The sequence below is a fragment of the Ambystoma mexicanum genome, chromosome 4p (genome assembly GCF_040938575.1).
Source record: "Ambystoma mexicanum isolate Mex_15411 chromosome 4p, UKY_AmexF1_1, whole genome shotgun sequence".
Lineage (NCBI taxonomy): Eukaryota > Metazoa > Chordata > Amphibia > Caudata > Ambystomatidae > Ambystoma > Ambystoma mexicanum.
This window is the reverse complement of record NC_090927.1, coordinates 1098489548-1098511494: the sequence shown is the minus strand read 5'-3', so window position 1 is coordinate 1098511494 and position 21947 is coordinate 1098489548. Positions and strand designations below refer to the sequence as shown.

The window sequence follows — 21947 nt, the reverse complement described above, 5'->3', positions numbered from 1 at the left end:
CCATGGGGAAATGGGGAAATACCGCCCCGCCAACCTTGGAATGGGGCGGTATTTCCCAATTTCACCATGGCGGACACGTTACGATACCGGCACCAACCATGGTGCTAATAGCGCCATGGTTTAGTGCTGGTATCGTAATGAGGGCCCATGTCTGGAAAAACGCCAAATTATTTTATAACCTCAAAAAACCTGGGAAAATGTTAACATTGTTACAAATCAGGTGACTAATTTAACGCCACAGAGAGCATAACAAGCTGAGAAACATAGTGGCCGGTACCTGAAACTAGCCAGTTGGAACATGCAAGGGTTCAAGCAACAGCTGCTCAACAAAAGTGATACCCTGAAAAAATTATGATATCATTGTTTTACAGGAAACTTGGTATGTGAACCCTCCCATTTGGGATGGCTATGCTGTTGTATTATGATCAGCGGTGAAAGCTGACCATGCATGTCCGAAATCAGGTCTCCTAGTAGCTACCAGATTAGACTCAGGTTGTGTATTAGAGCCCTGGGATTCCCCAAACATATATATCCAGTTCCATTTAGTGAGACTAAAGATGGAAAAAGGCAATTTAGCTATACTTAACCTTTACTGGAACCATATGGAAATAACAGCTCAGAATTTTCTCGCAGTAGTCATTCGACTGTTGGACCTGATAAATACTGCACTTACTAGTTATCGTCATTGCTGGTGACCTCCATATTAGGTGTATATCACATAAGCACCTAGGGTCTAGTGACCCTGCGAGACAATGGATGAGGCTGATAGAAGAAAAACTATTTGTTATGTTAAATGGGTCAATGAAGGGCAACATTCCACTAAAACCGACCTGGAAATATGGCTCTGCTTAGTCAACAATTGATTATATATTTATACAAAGAAGCTTGTTAAATGAAATTATAACTTTTAATAAATGCTTCTATACTGACATTGTGAAGCTTGGTTCTGAAATAGATAACCTGGAGGGTCGATATGTAGCCATAATGAACCTATTCAAAGTCCACTTTACAACATATACAAAGCCATGTTTCTTGCATAAATATGTCTATGACCCTGACCTAGTAGAGAAAAAAAGAAAATTGCAAGCAGATATACAAGCTGTCATACTTCAAAATATGCTTTCTAAATTTAAAAAAATACAAGGCCTTAAAATCTCCTATGGAAACTGGTGTAAAACTCAGCAACAACAATTAGATCAATAAGATGGCAAGCATATCCAGCTAAATGCTGTTTAGGAATCGACCAGTGTAAGGTATTATGAAAACTTTACGGAGTCCATACAGATATGGATGTTACACCATGTAATACTTGGAATGCTGAAATAACTTTGCGATTTGATAAAAATGACATTTTGCTATTAATACGAAAACTTGGCACCTCAAGAGCCCCGAGACCTGATGGTCTAACTAACATAATGTTGAAGAAGCATCCAGAAACATGGGTGGACAATTTATATAATATTTTTAGTACAATTATCCTCACACAAACACTTCCACCTATGTGGCAAAAATCTATTATTATTCTTATTTTTAAAAAAGGATATAGAGATTTAACACAAAACTATCGCTCATAGCACTATTAGATATTCCTGGAAAAATGTTCGCAAATTTAGATCTGTTAAAATGGATACATGATAACAGCTTAGATGACCCATTTCAAAATGGGTTTATTCCTGGGCTAGGTACGGCGATAAATCTCATCATATTTTCTTTGATTAAACGCCTAAGCCATCAGGCAAAACAACCACTGTACATGGCCTTTATAGTTTTTAAAACTGCTTTCGATTCTGTCTCAAGACTCCAATTATTTGATAAACTAGAAAAAGCAGGTTGCCCGCAATATTTTTTAGCTCGAATTGGTCAGTTTAATTCATACACATCAGTTTAGATTCAATTATCTTTTGAAGGCCAATTGTCCAGTGCAATTAAAACATACAAAGGCTTAAAGCAAGGCTGCATACTTGCAGCCACCTTGTTTAATTTCTTAATCAATGATATTGGAGCCCATTTGAGAGTAATCACATCGGACCCACCCAGATTAGGATTAACTCCATGGCCGTTGTTACTCTATGCTGATGACTTAATTTTGCTATTGAAAACCTTGATTGGGCTCCAAAATCTTTTAACAGCCTTGGGAAATTACGCTGCTGAGAACAACCTGTCAATTAATCTAGACAAGAGTAACATTTTAGTCCAAGAGGATGCAAAACATAAATATACTAGGTAATGTATATGAAAGAGTAACAACATCCCTATACAACGGGTTGACGAATACTGTTATCTAGGCTTAAACCTGAATAATTCACGTTCGGATTTGCCATACCATCTCAGACTGAAAAAGAAATACAAACAGCAATCTCACAGGCAAAATTGATACATAAAAGGTATGGAAAAAATACGTATAAGCCACTTATCACTTACTATAAGCAGACAGTGATCCCCATAGTAACATATGGAGCTGAATCTAGACCTTACCTGGGAGTAAACTTTTGGTGTACTCTCGAGGGATGTTTTGGAAGAATGTAATATCGTTGCCCCAGAGTCAACCTATGGGAATTATTAGACATGAATTGGGTCTGCTATCTCTGCATATTGTGGTTATTTGGAAATTTATATAATTGTACATACAATGTTTGATAGAGTCTCACTCCCAGAACTTGTTATCTATTTTGACCAAACTTACGATTCCGGATCTGGACAATCTAATAAGACCGTGCATGACATCCCCGCTCCAAGCAATGGAACAGGCTGGTATAACGAAAGTGATGTTGACTCTGAATCCCACTCAAGCCAAATATAAATGATGGTGTTATGACTGGATAGAAATAAGACATCTATGTCAATGGTTTGGTGAAAATAATTTTGTTTTAAAGTCTCTAAACCAAACTGAACAATATCTGATCAAATTTCCTAGCCCTAAATTAAAAAATATGTTTTTAAGGCTAAGGCTGAAACAACATCCCATGAGATATCTACTGGAAATAAGAGCAAAGGCTTCCTTTACGGATAGAACTTGCAGACATTGCAATGACCCCATATGCTTAGAATCAATAAAACACATTATGGTAGAATGTCTGGCGCCATTAGAACTTTGAAAGCTCTATCTTCAGCATCTTTTTATAGATCAAAATGGTTTAACATCGGAAGATCTATGGACAGCTATTTTTAATGGACGTCAAATATCTGATGTTTAAGCAGGAATGACATTTTTAGAATCTCCAGTGCTGTGCTTAATCTTAGACTGAATATCATATAAATTATTCCCCATGTGTTTTTATTATATGTATCAGTCATGTTAGTTTACAAACGTATGAGTTTTTATTGTATGATCTAATTTTTTATTTGTGATATATTTATGCATTTTCTATATGTTGAAAGGTTTAATTTTATACAACCATATCAATAAAAACCTTTTTCTTTTAAATGAATCACCAGCAACTTAACAGAATCAACAGATCCCCTTGAAACCCACTGCTGGATGTTGAATGTATGCTGAGTGGGCCTCTTTAAGTGCCTCAACCATGGCTCCTTGGCACACATGCTTTTCAGCTTTGTCAATGCAAGTAGCGTTTTTATATATCCTTTCGTGGTGTATTCCTCCTACAATTGGACACGTGACCAATATCAAGTTCAATGGAACTCAGAGTATCGACTTTAGAAGTTTAAGTGGCTCTTTCAAACCTACAGAGAACGGAAACAGCGACTGCAGGGAAAAAGCTATTAGTCCGCTGAGCTATAAAGCAAATATTAGCCTGTCATGTAACATAGATTGCAAACTGATTTTGTTGGTGGTAGAATAATAGATGTTACTGTAAAATAACAGTACTCATTTTATCTATCTCGGAGAAACTGGTGAGTCATCCGCTGCCTTTATTCGAACCTGTGATGTTCAGCTCACAGACAGACAGCAGCATTAGAGGGACATCCCACATAGCTGTCTCACATGATTTGCTGGCATCATTTGGCAGGTGATCAGAAACACACATGGAAACAGAAATAGAGTTAGACCTGCGTAAATAGGGCTTGACAAATAAATACATATGGCTAATGCCTGCCCAACCCACTGATCCCTTTCTACCCAAGATAGCACTCTGAGAAGACTTGTCTGCTAGACACTTTGCAGCGAACCCGATCTGCTCACCAGGCCGTCTTCTGCATAGTAAAGGCCATGCCTAAAAGCAGTTATCTGACCCCCCACCTATTGGGAAAAGACTGCAACTGATTATTTGCTGAGGAGAGACTTAATCAAGCTTTCTTCTCCTCAGTTGGGCCACTGGCAGCCTCTTGAATCTTGAGAACTGGCAAGTCGTTTCATGAAAATAGCAGCCAAGTGCTGACTCCCTCCCTAAATCAATTCCACGCTGAAATAATTCCAGCCAACAGCAAGCAGCCATATGACAAAGAGCAGATTGGGATCACAGAAAACAGCAGTGCAAGTGCTCCAGTGTCACGAGTTCATTCCCCCACACAAGAACGTCTACATACATTTTGTGTGTGATGGGCTGAAATTTGTTGTTGCCTGGCGACTATGAACAGTCACTTTGGGAACGGCATACTATTCAAGCGGGTTAGACTTCCATGGCGCAGTGCCAATAATAATAATTGATAACACTGCCAGAAGTGCCAGTGCTCCACCCTGTCTTCAAAATAAGTCCTGGGAAAGCATACATTGACTGTGCCTCCAGGTTTGGATCTCTGTCCTGTGGTCTTCCTCCACCCTTGTGCGTCCTTATTGCCAAGCGTCTGATGAAGAAGTCAGATTGGTTTGTGTAGGCATCATTTTGCTTCCATATGAAAGTGATTGGGCATGTGGACCCAGTAACACGGAGCGCTATAGTTGCACACAGCTCCTCAAAAATACCATGAAAGAAACATGAAGTGACTAACAATCACAGCATATTCATAAGGAAGAATTACAGATCTACATAATCTACAAAGATTGGCAAGTCACTTAGACCAAGAAAAAGGAAGCAACTAGAGAAATAGTTGGCCCACTTTCTTTTGAAGTTATAATAATGATAAAGCACACCTAACCAAGTTTAGAAAGTAAATCTTGATGTTTTCTATTATTGTCAGAGCCTTGATAAAGACTGAGTAGGTCAAAACACGTGTCGGCCCAGACCAGGCTTTAGTGGTTGATATACAGGAGTACATTTTGGCGATATTTCAAGAATATACATTGTCTGTAAATTGACTAATACGAGATCTCTCCGTTATAACACGAGAAGGGAGTTAGCGCATGTTTAGCCAACCACTGGTCTAGAAATCGCTTCCTGCACACGTCAGAGGAAAGGTAAGATTATCCACTCAGTCCCTGTAGCTTTTGATAAAGCCACAGGGCAAATCTTTAGAATGCAAATTATTGTTGAAGCCATTCGTTTTATGGACTTTTGTTTGATACTGCAGAATTTACCAACAACTGAAATCGTGTGTCAAGACCAATAACTTAAAAAAGGCTGGATCCAGACTATATTTATACTGTGACAGACAATTAATATCCTTTCACACGAATGAAATGGCAACTGTCTTTTTGAGCCAACATCAACATGATATTCGTGTGATTGATAGCTTCTTTTCTTCAGACTTTTACATTTTGATGCATTTAGTATTTAGGTTTTCTGATTTAATACTCAGCATTCATGGCACATTTGAACCTGCTTCATTGCAATTGATTAAGGACATGTGCTGACAATTTAACATGGTACTCTTAACTGTTTTGTTTCTTATTTTTGTTCTTCCCCTCATCCAGGTTCACAAAGCCTCCTGTCCTCATCTTCTCTTTGGATGGCTTCAGGGCAGAGTATTTACACAAATGGGGAGGATTGCTTCCAGTAATTAGCAAATTACGTGAGTAACATTTTATCAAACCAGTTAAAACTGGAAGCCACCAAGTACATCAGTGAGAGACATGGTTAACGGCTCACTTATGAATGCTTTGTTTATTTGTTTACTTTTATAGTATGTAAACTAGCTACATAGGGCCTCTCAGTGATGCACACGTAGATTGCAGGGGACACCAAGGATAACATGGACAATATTGTATTTGATCAAAAGAGCGTATGTGGATTTGTATGATTGACAGAACATATATAAAGTTATGGGATGGATTAGGATCTCAAAGCATGCCTGAGGCCACACAGCAAGACTACACTCTAACTTGAAACACACTGAGACATTGAAATACGGAGACATATAATTATTGGGGACATTTTTACGAGATTTATTTTAGAGAAGATGTCATTTTAAATTGATATTTCTCGTCAGTTGGAATATATCTCTGACGAGATATATCAACAAGGTTGGTTATAGGTGTTTCCGACCTTCTACGCATTTGTGCATTCACTACTTTCACCCCTAAACACATCTATCATGGCTCTTTAGTACTACATTTCCCAAAATACTCAGTCTCTCTGATGTTATTCACTTCATAGACATGCAATATAGTCATAAAGAGTCTCCGTAAGTGCGAAGCAAAGCACTCACGTAAAACCTGTTTGTGCTAGATTTGGCTGATAGTTCAGCATGTTGGACACTGCTATCGTCACTTGGGCGGGTAAACATGTTTCGTTCCTCCACGATTTTTAGATGATGCATGTTTGTCCTCCATTAGACTGCTTGGACTTTACTTCCTCGTGTTCTTGTCTCTTTTTGGTCTGACATTTTTGATGAATCTGGACAATTTGTCTCTTCTCCCCAGAGGCCAGCTCCTCCCCTGTGAGGCTAGGGAGGAGCTGCAAGATGCTCCCTAGAGGTCCGGGCAGGTGGGACCTCACTGGGAGTGACTCTCTTCTCAGGGACGAGGACTTCCAGCCCAATGAGGACCTACCTGAAAGGATTTCCTTGTCAGCATACATGGGACTACATAGAACTGAGTTTGGAATCCTCCTTCCACACTCTTGGCTTTAGGTAAATGAACGACACCTTTTCTGATCGTGATGTATGCACACAGAATAAGAACTTTGAATGAAGAGGTACTGGGGAAGCTGTGCGCAGCTCCTACACAGGGAGGAAAATACATGGTACGCAGATGCGAGCCTCTCAAAAAACATCCTGGAGGGTTCCAGCGATGTAGAGCTCTGGAGTCAGCGGTGGCAGTAGCAGAAGCGACGTCCACTAGCTGGAGGCTACTAAGCAGGTACACTGACCAAGCAGGAGGCTGCGAGCAGGAAGAGAGCCTAGACGGGAAGCAACCCGTCCTTTCTGGCAATGTGACCACTGAATCTTAGTGGTGGGCCAGGCACCCAGCATAAGACGCACAAAACCAGAGACCAGCAAGGAGCCTGAGACTGCGAGCTCCACACGGCGAGTGCCAGCTCAAGCGGGACAAGCACAAACAGGAAGGCAAATGCTCCCACCTTGAGGATGTCACCAAAGGCAAAACGGTGTGGGGTTAGAGCCTAACGAAATCATTCCCAGTACAGGACCCAGGTAATCTGGAATGAGTGTTGCTAATATTGCTTGTCAAGGCTGGAGAAGTCACAGTGAGAGTAAAAGCCTGAAAGCATGGAACGGGCGTGCAGGCCCATGTAAAGAGAATGAAAGAAACACAAACATCTATGACATATATGGAAGGTGTATTTATTATCAGAAAGTGAGGGATTTTAATGGACACACATCTTGTGGACCAGGGAGTCCCAAGAAATACATGTGATTTGTATCTGGGCTGGGGAAACCAACACATGTGTCAAAGCACTTCAATTGAGAGGTACCAAACCCACAGTACTTTGGGTAGTCCCAGTGCCACAGGAGGTGGAAAAAAGAGAATACCTGAAAAAGTAATCCTGATGGGATTTTTACTACTGGTAAAAGCTAAATTTATCCTGGAGGAATGTAGACAGTGGTAAACCACGAATGAAATACATCAAGAGGATTTGTCTTTTGTTCCTCAGAGAATGGGAAATGAAGAACTATATACAAATACTCATATTTTAACTGATAAACTGTACACAAGGACTGGCTATAGTGTAGGGGGTATCCTAACTGAACTTTGAGACTGAGAGAAGTCCTCCAGGAACACAAGGCAGGCCAGGCAGAAGCACATGCCGAGGTTGTTGAGCAAACCTCATTTTCTTTTTAGTTAGGATTTTCTAAAGTGGGGGGTAAGCTAGGAATTTAGGAAGTTGGACTCGGGGCTCTTTATTTTGAACTACGTTGAGCACCCTTAGTTTTGTTTTAGACGGCAGGGAATTACCCTGATAGTAATAGAGCTAGTTAGGCATTTTCATTTTATTTTGAGTAAACACATATATACCATGACCCATTGTTGTTCAAGTCCTCCTTCCTGTTTGCCACACATTTCTTTTGTCACTTTTCAGCATTGCAGCCTTATGCTACTCCTCAATGGAGCTTAGGAAATAGCAAGATGACCAAACACCAATAGACTTGAGAACAACAAGAGTCGCCAGAACTGTTTTGGGAACATCATACTTACAGAATCCGAGAGTAATCTCTGTGTGACTTTGCCGCCGAAGGATTTACATGATAGTCTCTTTAACCATGACTATGGAACCTGAACAACACAAAATACTGCATCCCTGCCTGCTTTAAGAGATTCTTCATAATGCCACGTCTGCAGTAGTCTTACCACAGACGTAGCTCTCACGACTTCTGATGCTAAAACTGATATAGCGATCATCACAAAAACATGGTACGCCAAGGTTTTAGGTCCGGCTGGGTTCCTGCTAGTCCCATATGGATGGGCAGTGCTTAAGGAAGACTGTCCTACTCATACAGTAGTTAGACTACATATAGTACACAGAAACCCCTTTAATGCTCTCCACATTCCCAATACACAGGCCAACGTGTTGGAATCCCTGCATGCAAGCATGCTAACGTTTTCCGCTCTGAATTATTCAATTGTCCTTTTCTACCCAGGGACTCTGGTGCTATTTCAGACCTCTGTGTTTCTGGTTTAATCATTTTATAAAAATGTCAGACCTCTTTTTAATCCCTTTGGATTTAAACTGAGATGTTGAGAACACCTTAGATCCTCCTGTACAGGATATGATGGCCAGTTCTCTAGACTTGTCTATCTTGCATTTTGATACTAGACCTCCGCGTATGAAGGCAAAATCGTATGATTGCATATTGGATAAAACCAAATGAATTTGTAAAAAAGTAGACAAAGTCTGGACTGAACCAAACATTTTGGAATTAGATTTTTCATTCTCACTCCTATTATAAGAACAGCTAATATGATGCCATTGACAACCAAAGGCTACCGACCACTAGCATCACATTCATTATAAGTGCAGTCCTCCGAATGAAAAGATTGCCACAAATGCAGAAGACAGCACACCAGACTTGGCATACTCCTGACCTCAAATATATGTTAACTTCATTTAGAAAATCCCGACAACATGGTACAAAATTAAGATACTGGACTGTAAATATCACTTAACAGATTTTAAGAAACTATATAAAGAGGCCATAATCAAAGGAAATTCCTCAGTCTTTGAACCAACCCATCTACAAATTCATCAAAATACATCTTTTCTATCCCTCAAAGTTATAAAATAAGCCAGTGCCCCTGCCATCTACATGTATCATGCTAGAATGGATCCTTTCTATCCAGGATATACTTCACAAAATTTACCAAATCCATGAAAACATTTCTAACACTATCAACATGCAAAAAAAAAAAAAAGAATAACTCCTGACGCTGTGCCATGCCATGCCATAAAAGAAGTTGACCTTTACTTAATTTTCAAATCAGACAAGTCGCCAAAGCAAGTTGCGGCTTATTGAGGAGACCATCACCAATTGTCCAGGTAATCCGTGCCCTCCTCCAATTGAACAAGAAAGTGGATACTCTCTCTCTTCTGGGCTTTGTGTCAATACATGACTACCTACACAGAACTGGCCTCGATCGATGTCAAAGACATTCTCCTAAGGTATCTGGTTGACCATCATGATACCTTGAAGATAATGTTGGATATGTTGGATGCCTTTGACAGTTTAAAGCTACAACCATTGGTGGTCAGGCTGTTGCGGGAAGTATTAAGATCATTTAATTTTGTCTTTCTAATCACAATAGAGCCCGTCACGGATAAGCCACAACAGACTTTGTAGTCCCACCCCCCACTTTTAAATATGTAGCATAGGTCACTCTCGATTCTCTTATCTATCCAAAAGCGAGCCATGGAATGAAGTACTACCCTGAAGGATCTACAAAGGGCAGTCTACGGCAGTCTGTCGCGAGTGCCAGCTTGGCGGGTTTAGTGTTGACTGATGCGAGTATCACTTGCTTTCACAAGCTGGTGTGATTCACCTGTGCTCTCCCTGCAATTCTCCTGGTAACTGTGCATAAAAGGATGGAAATTATTTCCCCTGGGGTGAGGAGCAAAAGCAAAAAGAACTTAGATGATGGGCACGATCAAACAAATAGCTGGTGACTGGATTCTCAGTTATTATTTATTTTATTTATTGTGCATTTCTAAGGCGCTTATAGATCAAGTACATTGTGCTTCAAAGCACCACAGGGCAACAGGGAGGGAACATGGGAGAGAAGGCAAATATAACAATGAAAGAGTAGAGGCGGTCCTACTAGGCCTTGTGAGCATTCAGAACGTGCAGGTGCAGAGGGTAAAACCATATGGATTTTCACTCTAGTGCAACCCATAGAGAATGCACTGGAGTGACTAATTCTTATCTTGCCATCCTGAAGGGACCTTGCACAATGGAATGGATAGTAGTGGTCACCACCTATTAGTATTACATGTAGGGCCTTGACCATAGTGCACTTTAGCTCGCGTGTCTGCAGGAACCATGCATCTGTGGCCCTTGGCAGAAAACAGTGCCTCAAAGTCCTGCCCAATCAGGAATGTAATCAAAGTCCACACATAACATTAATGAACAGAACTCAGAACCAGACTGATACCAACAGACAAGCTAAGAAACCAAAGCAGGATAGCAGAGTGAAATTAGCTCAAATCAAGATCCTGAGACCCTGGATGAGGCATGGCAATGACCATAAACTGCAAACCAAAAGAGATGATGGATGGAAGGTTTAGATTTCATCTTAACCTCTGACATTGCTCTGGACAACCCTCCATACCATTGTTCTTTGCCTGTTAAGCCATTACAGAAAGTGAAAGACCATATTTAAATCGGGCTGTGTCCCACCCCAAAAGAAGGTGGGCCTCACTGGGCATTATCAGTGAGGAGTAGCTTGGGTTCCTAGGCCAAAACATGTCTGGGAATGCTTGTGGTCTCATGCAGTAGGGATGTGTCCTAGCAGTTCGGGCTGAATGGACCCTTTTGTGGTGGGACCATGCCTGAGTTGTATTTGGTCTTCCCCTTTTATAATGGCTTGGCAGATTGCAAAACAATGGTCTGGAGGGTTGCCCAGAGCTGTGCCAGTGGTTATGATTGATTCAAAACCTTCCAGCCATCACCTGTTGGTTTTCCTAATGAACATATACTCGTCAGGAAATTCGAAACACCCAGGGGACAATTGAGCCCTGCTTGCACTCAAGCATCTTTACAGCAACAAAGGCAAGTGGAGCCAACTATCATTAGACTTATATCTGCATCCTCTCTTGATTCTATCCCACTGGCTATCTGTAAAGATCTCATGCCTATTATTGCATGTGTGTTGCTCAGGCAGTGAACCATTCTGACAAACTGGCATTATTCCCTCTGGTCTCAAGCACGCATTGGTGATTCCTCTTTTGAAGAAACCCTCACTGGATTCTACTGTTCGGTCTAGGTTTCATCCTATTTCTCTATTGCCTTTTTTCACTAAACTACTTGAATCCTTGATCTTACCACATGTTACTCAGTTTTTGGAATCGTCCCAGTTTACCCTTTTCAATCGGTCTTCTGCCCCGCCTGTGGCACAAAGAGCGTGCTTGTGTCGGTTCTAGACGACTTAGCGCGTCTCTCTGATTGTAACTGTAATTGTTTATTTACATAGCACCTATACACAGGAAGGGTTTGAAAATGCTCAAGGAGATTAGGAACAGGGGGAAAAACAGTCGCTCACAGTTGAATTACTGAGACGATAATGATCTGCACAGGCAGAGTAAGTGAGTAACATACATATAACAATTGAGACACAGCAAAAATGCCCGATGCCGATTTTACCAGTGCATTTAAGGGGAGAGGACAGGGGAGAACAGGCAGACAATCTTCAGGCATGTTGTATTTGGATTGTGCAAGTGCGTAGACAGTGGCAGGGAAGGGGAGGTACAAGTGCACCGAGTCTGTGAATGCTGGGGTAAGTGCAGAGAGAGCCACTCTCTTGGGTTATGTCTAAGTGTCGTGAAGATGGGTGTATGTAGGGCCCTGAAGCAAGTTCAGAGAGGACTGGTAGCGGTGTCCGGGACCTGTGAGACTGAGGTACACCAGGTGGCCGGTTAGCAAGCGGTAAGGAAGAGGAGGGAGAGATGCAGGGAGCTAGGTTAACATAGTAGAGGGAGAGCGAAGGAAGAGGAGAAGAGGAAAGTCTTGAGGAGTTTCTGGGAACTTAAGAAGTTCAGGCTTAAGACGTAGGGCGGCAGGGAGGCTATTCCAGAGGGAGGCACCTGCTGAGGTTAGGGATCTCCTTCCAAATCTCCGCTTCGAGAACCGGCTCACTCGCAGATGGTTGGAGGTAGATGAACGGAGGGCTTGTGAGGAACAGTATTTAGGTAGGAAGTGTTGTGGGTAGGTAGGTCCCAGGCCCCAGAAAGCCTTGTGGACAATGCAAAGGGTCTTGAACTTGATCCTTGCAGCCACGGGGAGCCAGTGAAGGGATTTCAGCACCAGAGAGATGCAGTCCATGGGCTTGAGGCCAAGGATAAGCCTTGCGGTACTGTTCTGGATGAGTCGCAGAGGGCGCATGGCTGAAGAAGCGAGGTTGAGGAAGAGGATGTTGCATTAGTTCAGCCTAGAGAGGACCACGGCTCTAGAGACAGTGAGCTGCTGGGGGAAAGTGAGCAAAGGTAGAGAACCTCTGAGGAAGTGCAGCTGATAGTTGGACTTTTTTGAGATGTCAGAGATGTGAGAGGAGAAGGAGAGAGTGGAGTCTTAGATGACCCAGAGGTTTTTTTCCTGGCATGTGGGTGTGGGGGCAGGGCCAAGGGAGGCCAGCTAGAGTGAAAGTGGAAAAGTGGGAGCAGGGGTCCCGATGCAAATGATCTCAGTCTTACTAGCGTGGAGGCAGTGGTTGTTTGCAGTACACCATCAATGAATAGCAGACAGACAGTCCGCTATGAGTGGGGAGGGTGAGGGTAGCCTGAAAGATAGTTGCGTGTAATCCGCGTAACTCTGGAAGACAGAGCTAAAAGTGACAATAATGCATGCCTAGGCAGCCAAATAGATGTTATAGAACCAGGGGGAGAGGTTAGAGCCGTGGGGAATGCCACAGGTTCAGAGAGCGGTAGTTAAAAGAAAGGCTCCGAGTTCCACCTGGGATGGGCGTGGAGTGGGCACACTGATATTATTAAATCTGTCGGCAGCCTTTAATACCATCAACCACTCCACCCTGCTTGATCACCTGTGCAGGGTAGGGATTGACGGTCAGGTGCTGTGCTGGTTCAGGGCTTTTCTTCCGGACCGGGCCCAATCGTTGTCACATCCACCTTGTTCTTCTTTCACTTACACTAGGGGTCTGCATTGTTCCCCACTTTATTGAACATATGTGTCCAGCCTCTGCTTGAGCTCATCCGCTACCAGAGCGTCCAGCGCTATTCGTATGCTGATGACAGTCAGATTAACTTTCAGCTGAACCTGTCGTCCTCTGGTCCAGCCTCTCACCAGTGCGGGTGCCTGGAGGCTGTGGGTCAGTGAATCAGTGACAACTGGCTGAGGTTGAACGGGGACAAGTCAGAGGTCTCGGTGGTGGGTCTCCCCTCTTCTTTTTCTCTCTTAGCAGTTTCTCTCTGGCCGTCTTTGCTGGGATTTAGGTGTTGGGCTCTCTTCTTCTCTGTCTCTTGAGACGCAATTTGCATCGTTGTGTAAATCAGGGCATCATAAAGTCAGGGTTTTGCAGAAAGTGTTTCCCTTTTTTCTCTTTAGGGTTCATGCTCCTGCAGTTGCTTCGCTTGTGCTTAGCACAATCGGCTATTGTAATTCTCTTTATTTCGCTCAGCCACTCTATTTAATACAGTCTCTTCAGCTTTTGCAAAATGCTGCAGCTAGGCTGGTAGCTCATTCTCCTTTTCGTAATCACATCTCTCCTGCTCTTAGATGTCTTCACTTGCTTCCTGTTGCTCAGAGAGTTCAGGCCATGTGTATAGTGCATCTGACTTTTTACGGCTCTGGGCCGGAATACTTACAACTTAGATTCCGCCCAAATGTGCCCAATCGGCTCCTGCGGTCTCAGGAGTCTCTTGTTATTCAAGTTCTGGGGGTCCGGCTCACTTGGGTGGGTGGTCGTGCCTTCTCTGTTGTCGCAGATAAGCAGTGGAATGCTCTCCCTTTGATGCTAAGTCCCACCAAGGACGATCTCTCCTTTCGTCGTCTTCTGAAGACTCTTCTATTCAATTGACCCCTTTCCGGCTGACCTCCTGGCAGTTGCTGCACGCCATGATGCCTTTGGGTGTACAATGTGCTATACAAGTGCCATTAAGATAAGATACACCTTCCATGGAGGATGGGATTATTGGCTCCAGTAACCAAACAGCATAAAAATCATGCATTTATCCAGCAACAAATAAGCCTACTGGGTTCAAATTGGCTGAGAATGAAATTCAGAGGCAGCTTTTGATTCTGTGGATCACCCTAATATATGTCTCTCACTGTGAGACATGGGGATTCCAGCAGATTTGCCACGGATTTGTTGCAGTTCTTGAGACCAATATCACAATGGTTCAAAATAGCAAGAAAGGGGCATTAACATCGACCATATCAGTTTTGAAAGGGGTAAGACAAGGATGTCTTATTGACATTCATACCAATTAAATGAGTGATTTAGGCCTCACTATACCCCGAAAAATGGGCTATTATGACATTTACATTAGCTCAAAACAAACCGTGTGGACATTTCATCTTGGAGGGAAACTGATCAAAAAAGGTAAAGATGTTTGATTACCTGGGCTTATGATTTACACCAGATATTATGACTAGTAAACCTATGGAAAAGCAGTTTAGGAAAAAACTTCAGAGTAGGGAAAGCATGTTTACGTTCACTTAGGATTAGAAATTCAAGCCTATACGTTTATGCTATGAGCTGACGAAGCAAAAGCCAAAAGAGTTGTCTTTTGCATACCCTGCAACCCAATACCATATGGCAGACACCTTACAAAAGATCCATCCTCTGGCCCAACGTAATCCACTCAGACAGAGCGAGGCTTAGCTTTTTTGGAAGGTCAAATAAAACTAGCTGTATTGTTCTTGTTTTATCTTTCTTTTGAATGTCAGATATTTTTTAAAACAATCTGTCGTATGTATGTAAAGGTAGAGAGCCTCAACTTTGCCTTGGCTGAAGTATGTATTCAATGAATTGGGGTTCACGTTATATTAAGACAATGGTCCCTCAGACAGGTGGACAAAACTAATATATAGGAGAATATGTATATATATAGCAGAGAACTATGATGAAATGAGAAAGGAGCAAGAGATGGTTAAGCAAAGTAATTGTGTGATTGCTGTAATTTCGCTTGGACCAGCCGAGGCCTATTCATTATGGAGTTCTTATATGGATGCTGGAGGCTAATCAGAAGATGGCATGTTCACTTTCTAGACATTAATGGTACAATGGCATTATAGTCAGTGAAGGATCTTCACCATGCTTTTTCCCTTTCTGTCCCAATGTACAAGAACATTATTTCCACTTGCTCTTTGTTTTGCCCAATATTCACATCTAAGAGAAGTGTTTTGATTCCCAATATTTTTGAATTTTAATTTGAGATGATGTCATCAAGCATTTCTTTAGTGTGGGCACATTCATTATCGGCCACGGATGCGCGGATTTGGCATTTTTAATAAAGATTTCTGACCCTTGGACAAATAGCCCAACGAGACAGGACACTCATTTATTTGAAAGAAGGGTATGTCAATGTTGCTTTTTGAGATTGTGTGCTATAAAGATGGATGATGTGTATCATGATTGCATTGCCCTTAGAATCAATGAGAGAATGAACCTGATTGGGGTCATTTAAATCTGTCTCAGGCAGTCCATCATTGCCCACTGGTTTAGATGTTGGAAAAATACTAATTTCAAAGTCACTGTTTTAAAAATAATGATGACAGTAGTAGAACTTTTGTTTGATAAAAAAAATCTAAATGTAATGATCTATATTTTCATAGATTATTTATTTTAAATTGAGGGATTGTCAATTGTAGCATATGTTTGCATGAATGTATGTTTACCTTTTAAACTTAATTGCATGGAATGAATCATATTGAAAAGTTGTTTTTCAACTAAAACAATTTAAAAAAAGATTATTAAAAAAAAGAAAGTCACTGTTCAGGCCGTTATCCCTTGGAAAGCACTGATGCTATTTGCACCTGTTTCAAACGCAGATGTGCCAGTTACCTCTATTTTGTCTGGGTCCCTTCCCGAGTGTCCCTGGCCAGTCACTTGCCCCTCTTTTCGCGTGTCCATGTACCTATCAACCAGTTCAATTAGGTAGATAACTCCTTTTTCGAGGTTCATAGTTTCAACCAACACCATACTGCATTGGCAAGTGCTCAATGCTACCCCCTCCCCTTCCGAAGGGTTTGAGATGAAATTAGTCACTTGCTCACAGAGAGGGGGGAACCCAGTGAACTTTGGTCATATACGCGGTCTCTGAGTGACCCCGCTGATACAGCGTAGATCCCCGTTTCTGCCGTTCCTCTATCCTCAGTCATAGGAGTTTCTTCACCTGCAGGTGACCCTTTAGAAAACACCTTTGGGCACAAATTTGACTTGGGCGTGCTTAGGGGACAAATGGGCTCCTCAGGGGAAGACGTCTTTCTGAGCGATGTATTCCTCCGTTGGGAGTTATTGCATTACAAGAGGCAGTCAGGTTGCAGATACTCTCCTGCTCAAGGCGACTGGTGGCCCGGGCGGGTAGGGCTGCAAAGGCAGCGGACATGGTACAGTTGCTGGCATTAGAAGTAATGCGAGTCCTGGGGACAAGATCAAGGGGAGCAGCCGTGGACTTTGACAGCATCACTGTTCCCCCGATTTCCAAACCTTCCTTGGCTAGGCATATACAACTACTGTGTTCAGGTTTGTTAGGGCCAGTAATGTCCTGGCCAGTTGTTGCCCCCCACCCCATGGATCAAACCTGAGAGAGGCAATAGATGGGCCCAAAAATCTGTTGATTTCGCTGATGAGGGAATGAACATTTTCCGAGGGACCTGTAAAGTTAGGTAGATTGGGCTCAGTAGGACATACAGTTAACAATAAGTCTGCCGCTGGAATTTTACTCTTTACTGATAGGACTTTTCTTTTTTCCAAGGGGGCAGGCGCTGGTGCGAGTATCCGTGTCTTGTCAATAATGTCATGAGCCTCAGGGAGTGACATGGCCATTGTAATTGCTAGAGTTCAAGGTGAAGTCAAACTGGAGTCATATTAAAAATAAAGTTAGGCACTGTGCGAGGCAATTCCTGCTGGAGACTGCTAGGGCAGTAAGTGCAGTGCAGCGCAGCTAAATGACAGGGTTGGCGAGTGTTGGCTCTCACCTGACTTCTGCTTACCCTTGCTCTATTTCCCCGGTTCTGCAACAAAGTTCCCACAGCGGTTCCAGCAAACATCCAATGTCGACACAAATACCCTGCCTGCAACGTCATTTCACCAGAATGCCAGGGGTAGCGGAAGTGACATCACAAGACCCTTGGCCTCTGATGGCATCACAGGAAGTGATGTTATTTACATGAGCCCCCCAAGTGGCAACACAGGAAGTAATGGCTCACAACCTTTCAGCCCTTGACAAAACTGGAAGTAGTATCCCACTGCATTGTTCCTCATTACACTAAGAAAATATGGTTACGATATGACTGTAATATGATATACATTTCATACAAGAATGCATCACTATATGTAGCATTAATATCAGTGTGCATATACACGTATTACCAAATTACTGTAAATGTAAGCAGACATCCAACACCACAACCTGGATTATTGTAAACCGAGCATCTCGAAGAGGCCTAAACCCCAAAGCGCAGACATCCAGAGCCTGCCAAGTGTCTGGCCACAGACTGGAATCAGCAACTGACCAACACAAGTTCACCCAGAAGACAATCAGAGCCTGTAACACTTCATGCTTTTACACTTGGACAATATGTGCAGGAACTTTCTTGTCAATACTGCACTTTGAACTATTGCACAGCAACCTACTCCCGCCAGTCCCCCGGAGCCTGGTTTTCCCCCAACACTTTTCACCACAGGCACCGCACCATCCGCTGCGAGTCGCTAAGGGCCCTCCATCAAAAGTTTTAAATTATTGGCAACCACTCCTGCCCTCCAACACCTTACTCCTGCAATGCCTTGCTCCAACACCGTCATGTATACACATTGCCACCCTCCAGCAACTTAAGTGTCCAGCCTTCTCCAACACCATCAACCTCAAGCAAACTAGCAATTAATGTCTCTGTTACCCTCCTTCAACACCCCAACAGTGTGAGTCTCAATTACCCTCTTCAAACATCTTACATCTCCATTCAATGCATTTCAACTTGCTGACAACACATTACGTATCAAACCCTTTCTCCCAACATCGTCTCAAACACTTTCTACCAACATCTGCAAGTCACTAGAACAATATCTTAAGCCTCCAGTGCCAGACAGCGAGAAACACTGATATGATATATATGGCATTTATAACGCACCCATGGGGCGACGAGGCAAGGGAGGGGGAACAGAGGGATTGACAGACAACGATCCTACTAGACCAGGTGTCATTCAGATCGTGCAAGTGCATGGGTAGGGGATGGAGGAGAAGTGCGGGGGAAAGGGGAAAGGACAGTGCAGTACATGGGATAAGACAATCATAAACAATAAGTAAAAGTACGGCCAGCAGGTGGCAAGTGAAAGGGTAAGTGCAGACGTCCGACGTCAAGTGCTAGAAGTGGGACCGTAGGGATACAGAAAACAGTCACCAAGTGCAGGGGTTGCCAGGAAGTCAGTGCAGGAGTGTGATTGGTGGGGGAGTGGACCTGGCCCCGAGATCAGAGGGTGGCCAGGTAACCAGTGCAGTTTCAGTGTCAGCCAGGAAATCAGCAAGGGAGATTAGGAGAAAAAGCAGATGCAAAGAGAAAGGTTTTGAGGTGCTACCGGAACCGAAGATGATTCTCCTCAAGTTTCAAGGAGGCAGGGAGTCTGTTCCAGAGGGAGACCCCAGGCGAAGAAAGAGATCTACCACCAACTTGTTGCTTGGAGAAGCGAATGACCCTGAGTGAGTTGGAGGCAGAGGAGCGAAGAGCTCGAGAAGGAAGGTATTTAGGAAGAGAGAGTTGAAGGTATTGAGGCCCCAGGCCCCAGAAGGCCTTGTGGACGATGCAGAGGGATTTGAACTTAATCCTCGCAGCAACTGGGAGCCAGTGCAGAGATTTCAGTTCTGGAGAGATACAATCTCTGGGCTTGAGGCCAAGGACAAGTCTCGCAGTCCTGTTCTGGATAAGTTGCAGAGGGCGTAGAGTAGAAGCAGGCAGATTTAGAAAGTTGTAATAGTCCAGCCTGGAGAGAACCAGAGCTCTGGAGATAGTGAGCTTCTGGGGGAAGGAGAGGAAAGGAAGAATACCTCTGAGGAGGTGCAGCTGGTAGTGTGACTTCTTAGAGATGTCAGAGATGTGAGGCGAGAAGGAGAAAAGATGTGAGGAGAGGAGAGTGTAGAGTCGAAGATTACCCTGAGATTTCTTTGCCTTGCAGGTGGGAGCAGGAAGGGGGCCAAGAGAGGCCGGCCAGAGAGCTACAGGAAAGGAGAGAGCGGGTGTGCCGATGAGGAGAATCTCTCTCTTACTGGCATAAGGCAGACATCATTGGTGGCAAACCACTCCTGGATAGCAGACACAGTCAGAGATGAGGGATGACATTTGCATTCATGCTGCGCTGTCACTGAGTACTTCAGGCTGCTCTTACCCATTCCCAGCTAGCTAGACCTAGCCCCCATACCCTTCCTGTTGCTTCAGTATTGGGTTTGAGCTGCACAAAGAGCCCTGCCTCGGAAACCACCGATTCGGGCATTCTTCACTAATGGACTGCAAACCTGTTAGTGCTGGCGGCTTCATGGTTTTTCTTGGCTCCCTGTTATTTATACAGCTAATGAGATCTAGATTCCAGGTGAAAAAGAGGCGTCACATTTAGCTGCGTTTACAAACGCTCTTTCCAGGTGCAACACAGATATCTGCTCTTGGCACTGCCTCTTTGTCCAGTGGCCCAGGGGGCGACATGACAGTTCTAGGGGTAGCCAGGCAACCCCCAAATGACGTCCCTGAAATGTCGATTCGACCATGCTGTACTGTGACCTGCTGGTTAGTACGAGGCCCTTGCAGCAGGCGCTCATCCACCTGACTTATCTAATTAGAGCACCTTCATTCTCGTGGAGAAATAATAATTAGAGAGCGTCCTAAATGCAGGCTGACATTTCTCTAAACATGAGCAGCTCAATGCTGCCCTCTTTTACTGAAGCACTGACTCAGCCCTCTGAGATGCTGAAGTATGCATGGGTAGGAATGCAGCAGGATGGTCTATTCCAGGTCGCCCCCATTAACTAGCCGTCTCCCTTATAAAACAGCCCAAGTCTCCCGCCTTGACTCGCAGTCGCCTGTCTAAGTAGATCAGACAGCCCAAGCCTCCCTGGTTGGCTCAGTCTAATTTATAAATGAAACGGTCCAAGTATCCTGAAATGACTCGGTCTCCTTTGTTAATCAAACAGCCCAGGTCTCCCCGATTGACTAACAGTCTCCCTTGTAGGTCAGGCAGGCCAAGTGTCCCTGATTGACTAACACACTCCCTTATAAATACAACAGCCAAAGTCTCCTGGATCGGCTAACACTCTCCCTTGTGAGTAAGTCAAATAGCCCAAGTCTCCCTGGTTGATTCAGATGGCCTAATTCATCACGCGTTTTCAATGGGTTCAACCCTTAGATAAACGCTTGGTGAATCAGGCCCAGTGTCTCCCTCGTGGGTGGCTCCTGAGACATACCAAGTCTCCTGGATCGACGCACAGTCTCTTGGAGGGTAACTGGGACAGCCCAAGAACCCTAAGGCATTCGCAGTTTCCCTGCTCTTGGTGTTAACATTTTAAGCAATACATCATTTATCGTTTAGGGTATTGCATAAAAAAGCTTCCACTCACGCTGGGGAAGAGGACACACTGGATTAAGAAACCCCCTGCCCCATCCCTCGAATATTATATAACTAACAGTTTGGGGAATAGTGTTTTTCCAAGGGAAGGAGGTATGCGTCGACGGTAATTGCAGTTGTCCCCACATTTTCAAGGACTGTAGTTATGAAGAACAAATAATGCAAACTTGCAGAATATATGAGTGGAGTGGGGTGGTTTTGCACATGCACCTTGTGCAAGAACTTAAGTGTGCACACTGTTTCTCAGTACATTGTTTTCCAATAACTCATGTTGATGTGAAAGCTGTTGTTGAATGCACCCTGGTGTGCACCTTTAGAAGTGCACACTTAATTGCCCTGAATGGATGCACATGCACCGGGTGAGCACCATAGGAGTTCACACTTCATCACCCTGAATGGGTGCCCGTGCACCCTGGGGTGTGCCTAAAGAGGCGAATGAACACTCCATCACCCTGGAATATTGAGCCTGCACCCTGGTGTGCACCTTTGGGAGGGGACACTTCATTGCCCTGAATGGGTGCCCTTGCACCCCTGGTGTGCACCTAAAGGGGTGAACACTGCATCACCCTGGAAGCATGAGCATGCACCCTGGCGTGCACCTTTGGGAGGGGACACTTCATCTAATATGAGGGCTGATGAGGGAGCAATTTGAATAACCCTAATGGAATGTTACATCGCCCGGCCTCGCCTAACCTTTCTCAGATGAAAGTGTATCCACTGCCAT

General features: G+C 43.6%; 1 protein-coding gene across 1 annotated transcript in view; it reads left to right on the top strand.

Annotated features, from left to right (window-relative positions):
* Positions 1–21947, top strand: part of ENPP1 (ectonucleotide pyrophosphatase/phosphodiesterase 1) — a 594855-nt gene that overhangs the window by 209326 nt on the left and 363582 nt on the right. The window contains exon 6 of the mRNA XM_069606684.1: positions 5750–5847. Coding sequence (XP_069462785.1) covers positions 5750–5847 — 98 coding nt within the window. The remainder of the gene's footprint in view (positions 1–5749; positions 5848–21947) is intronic.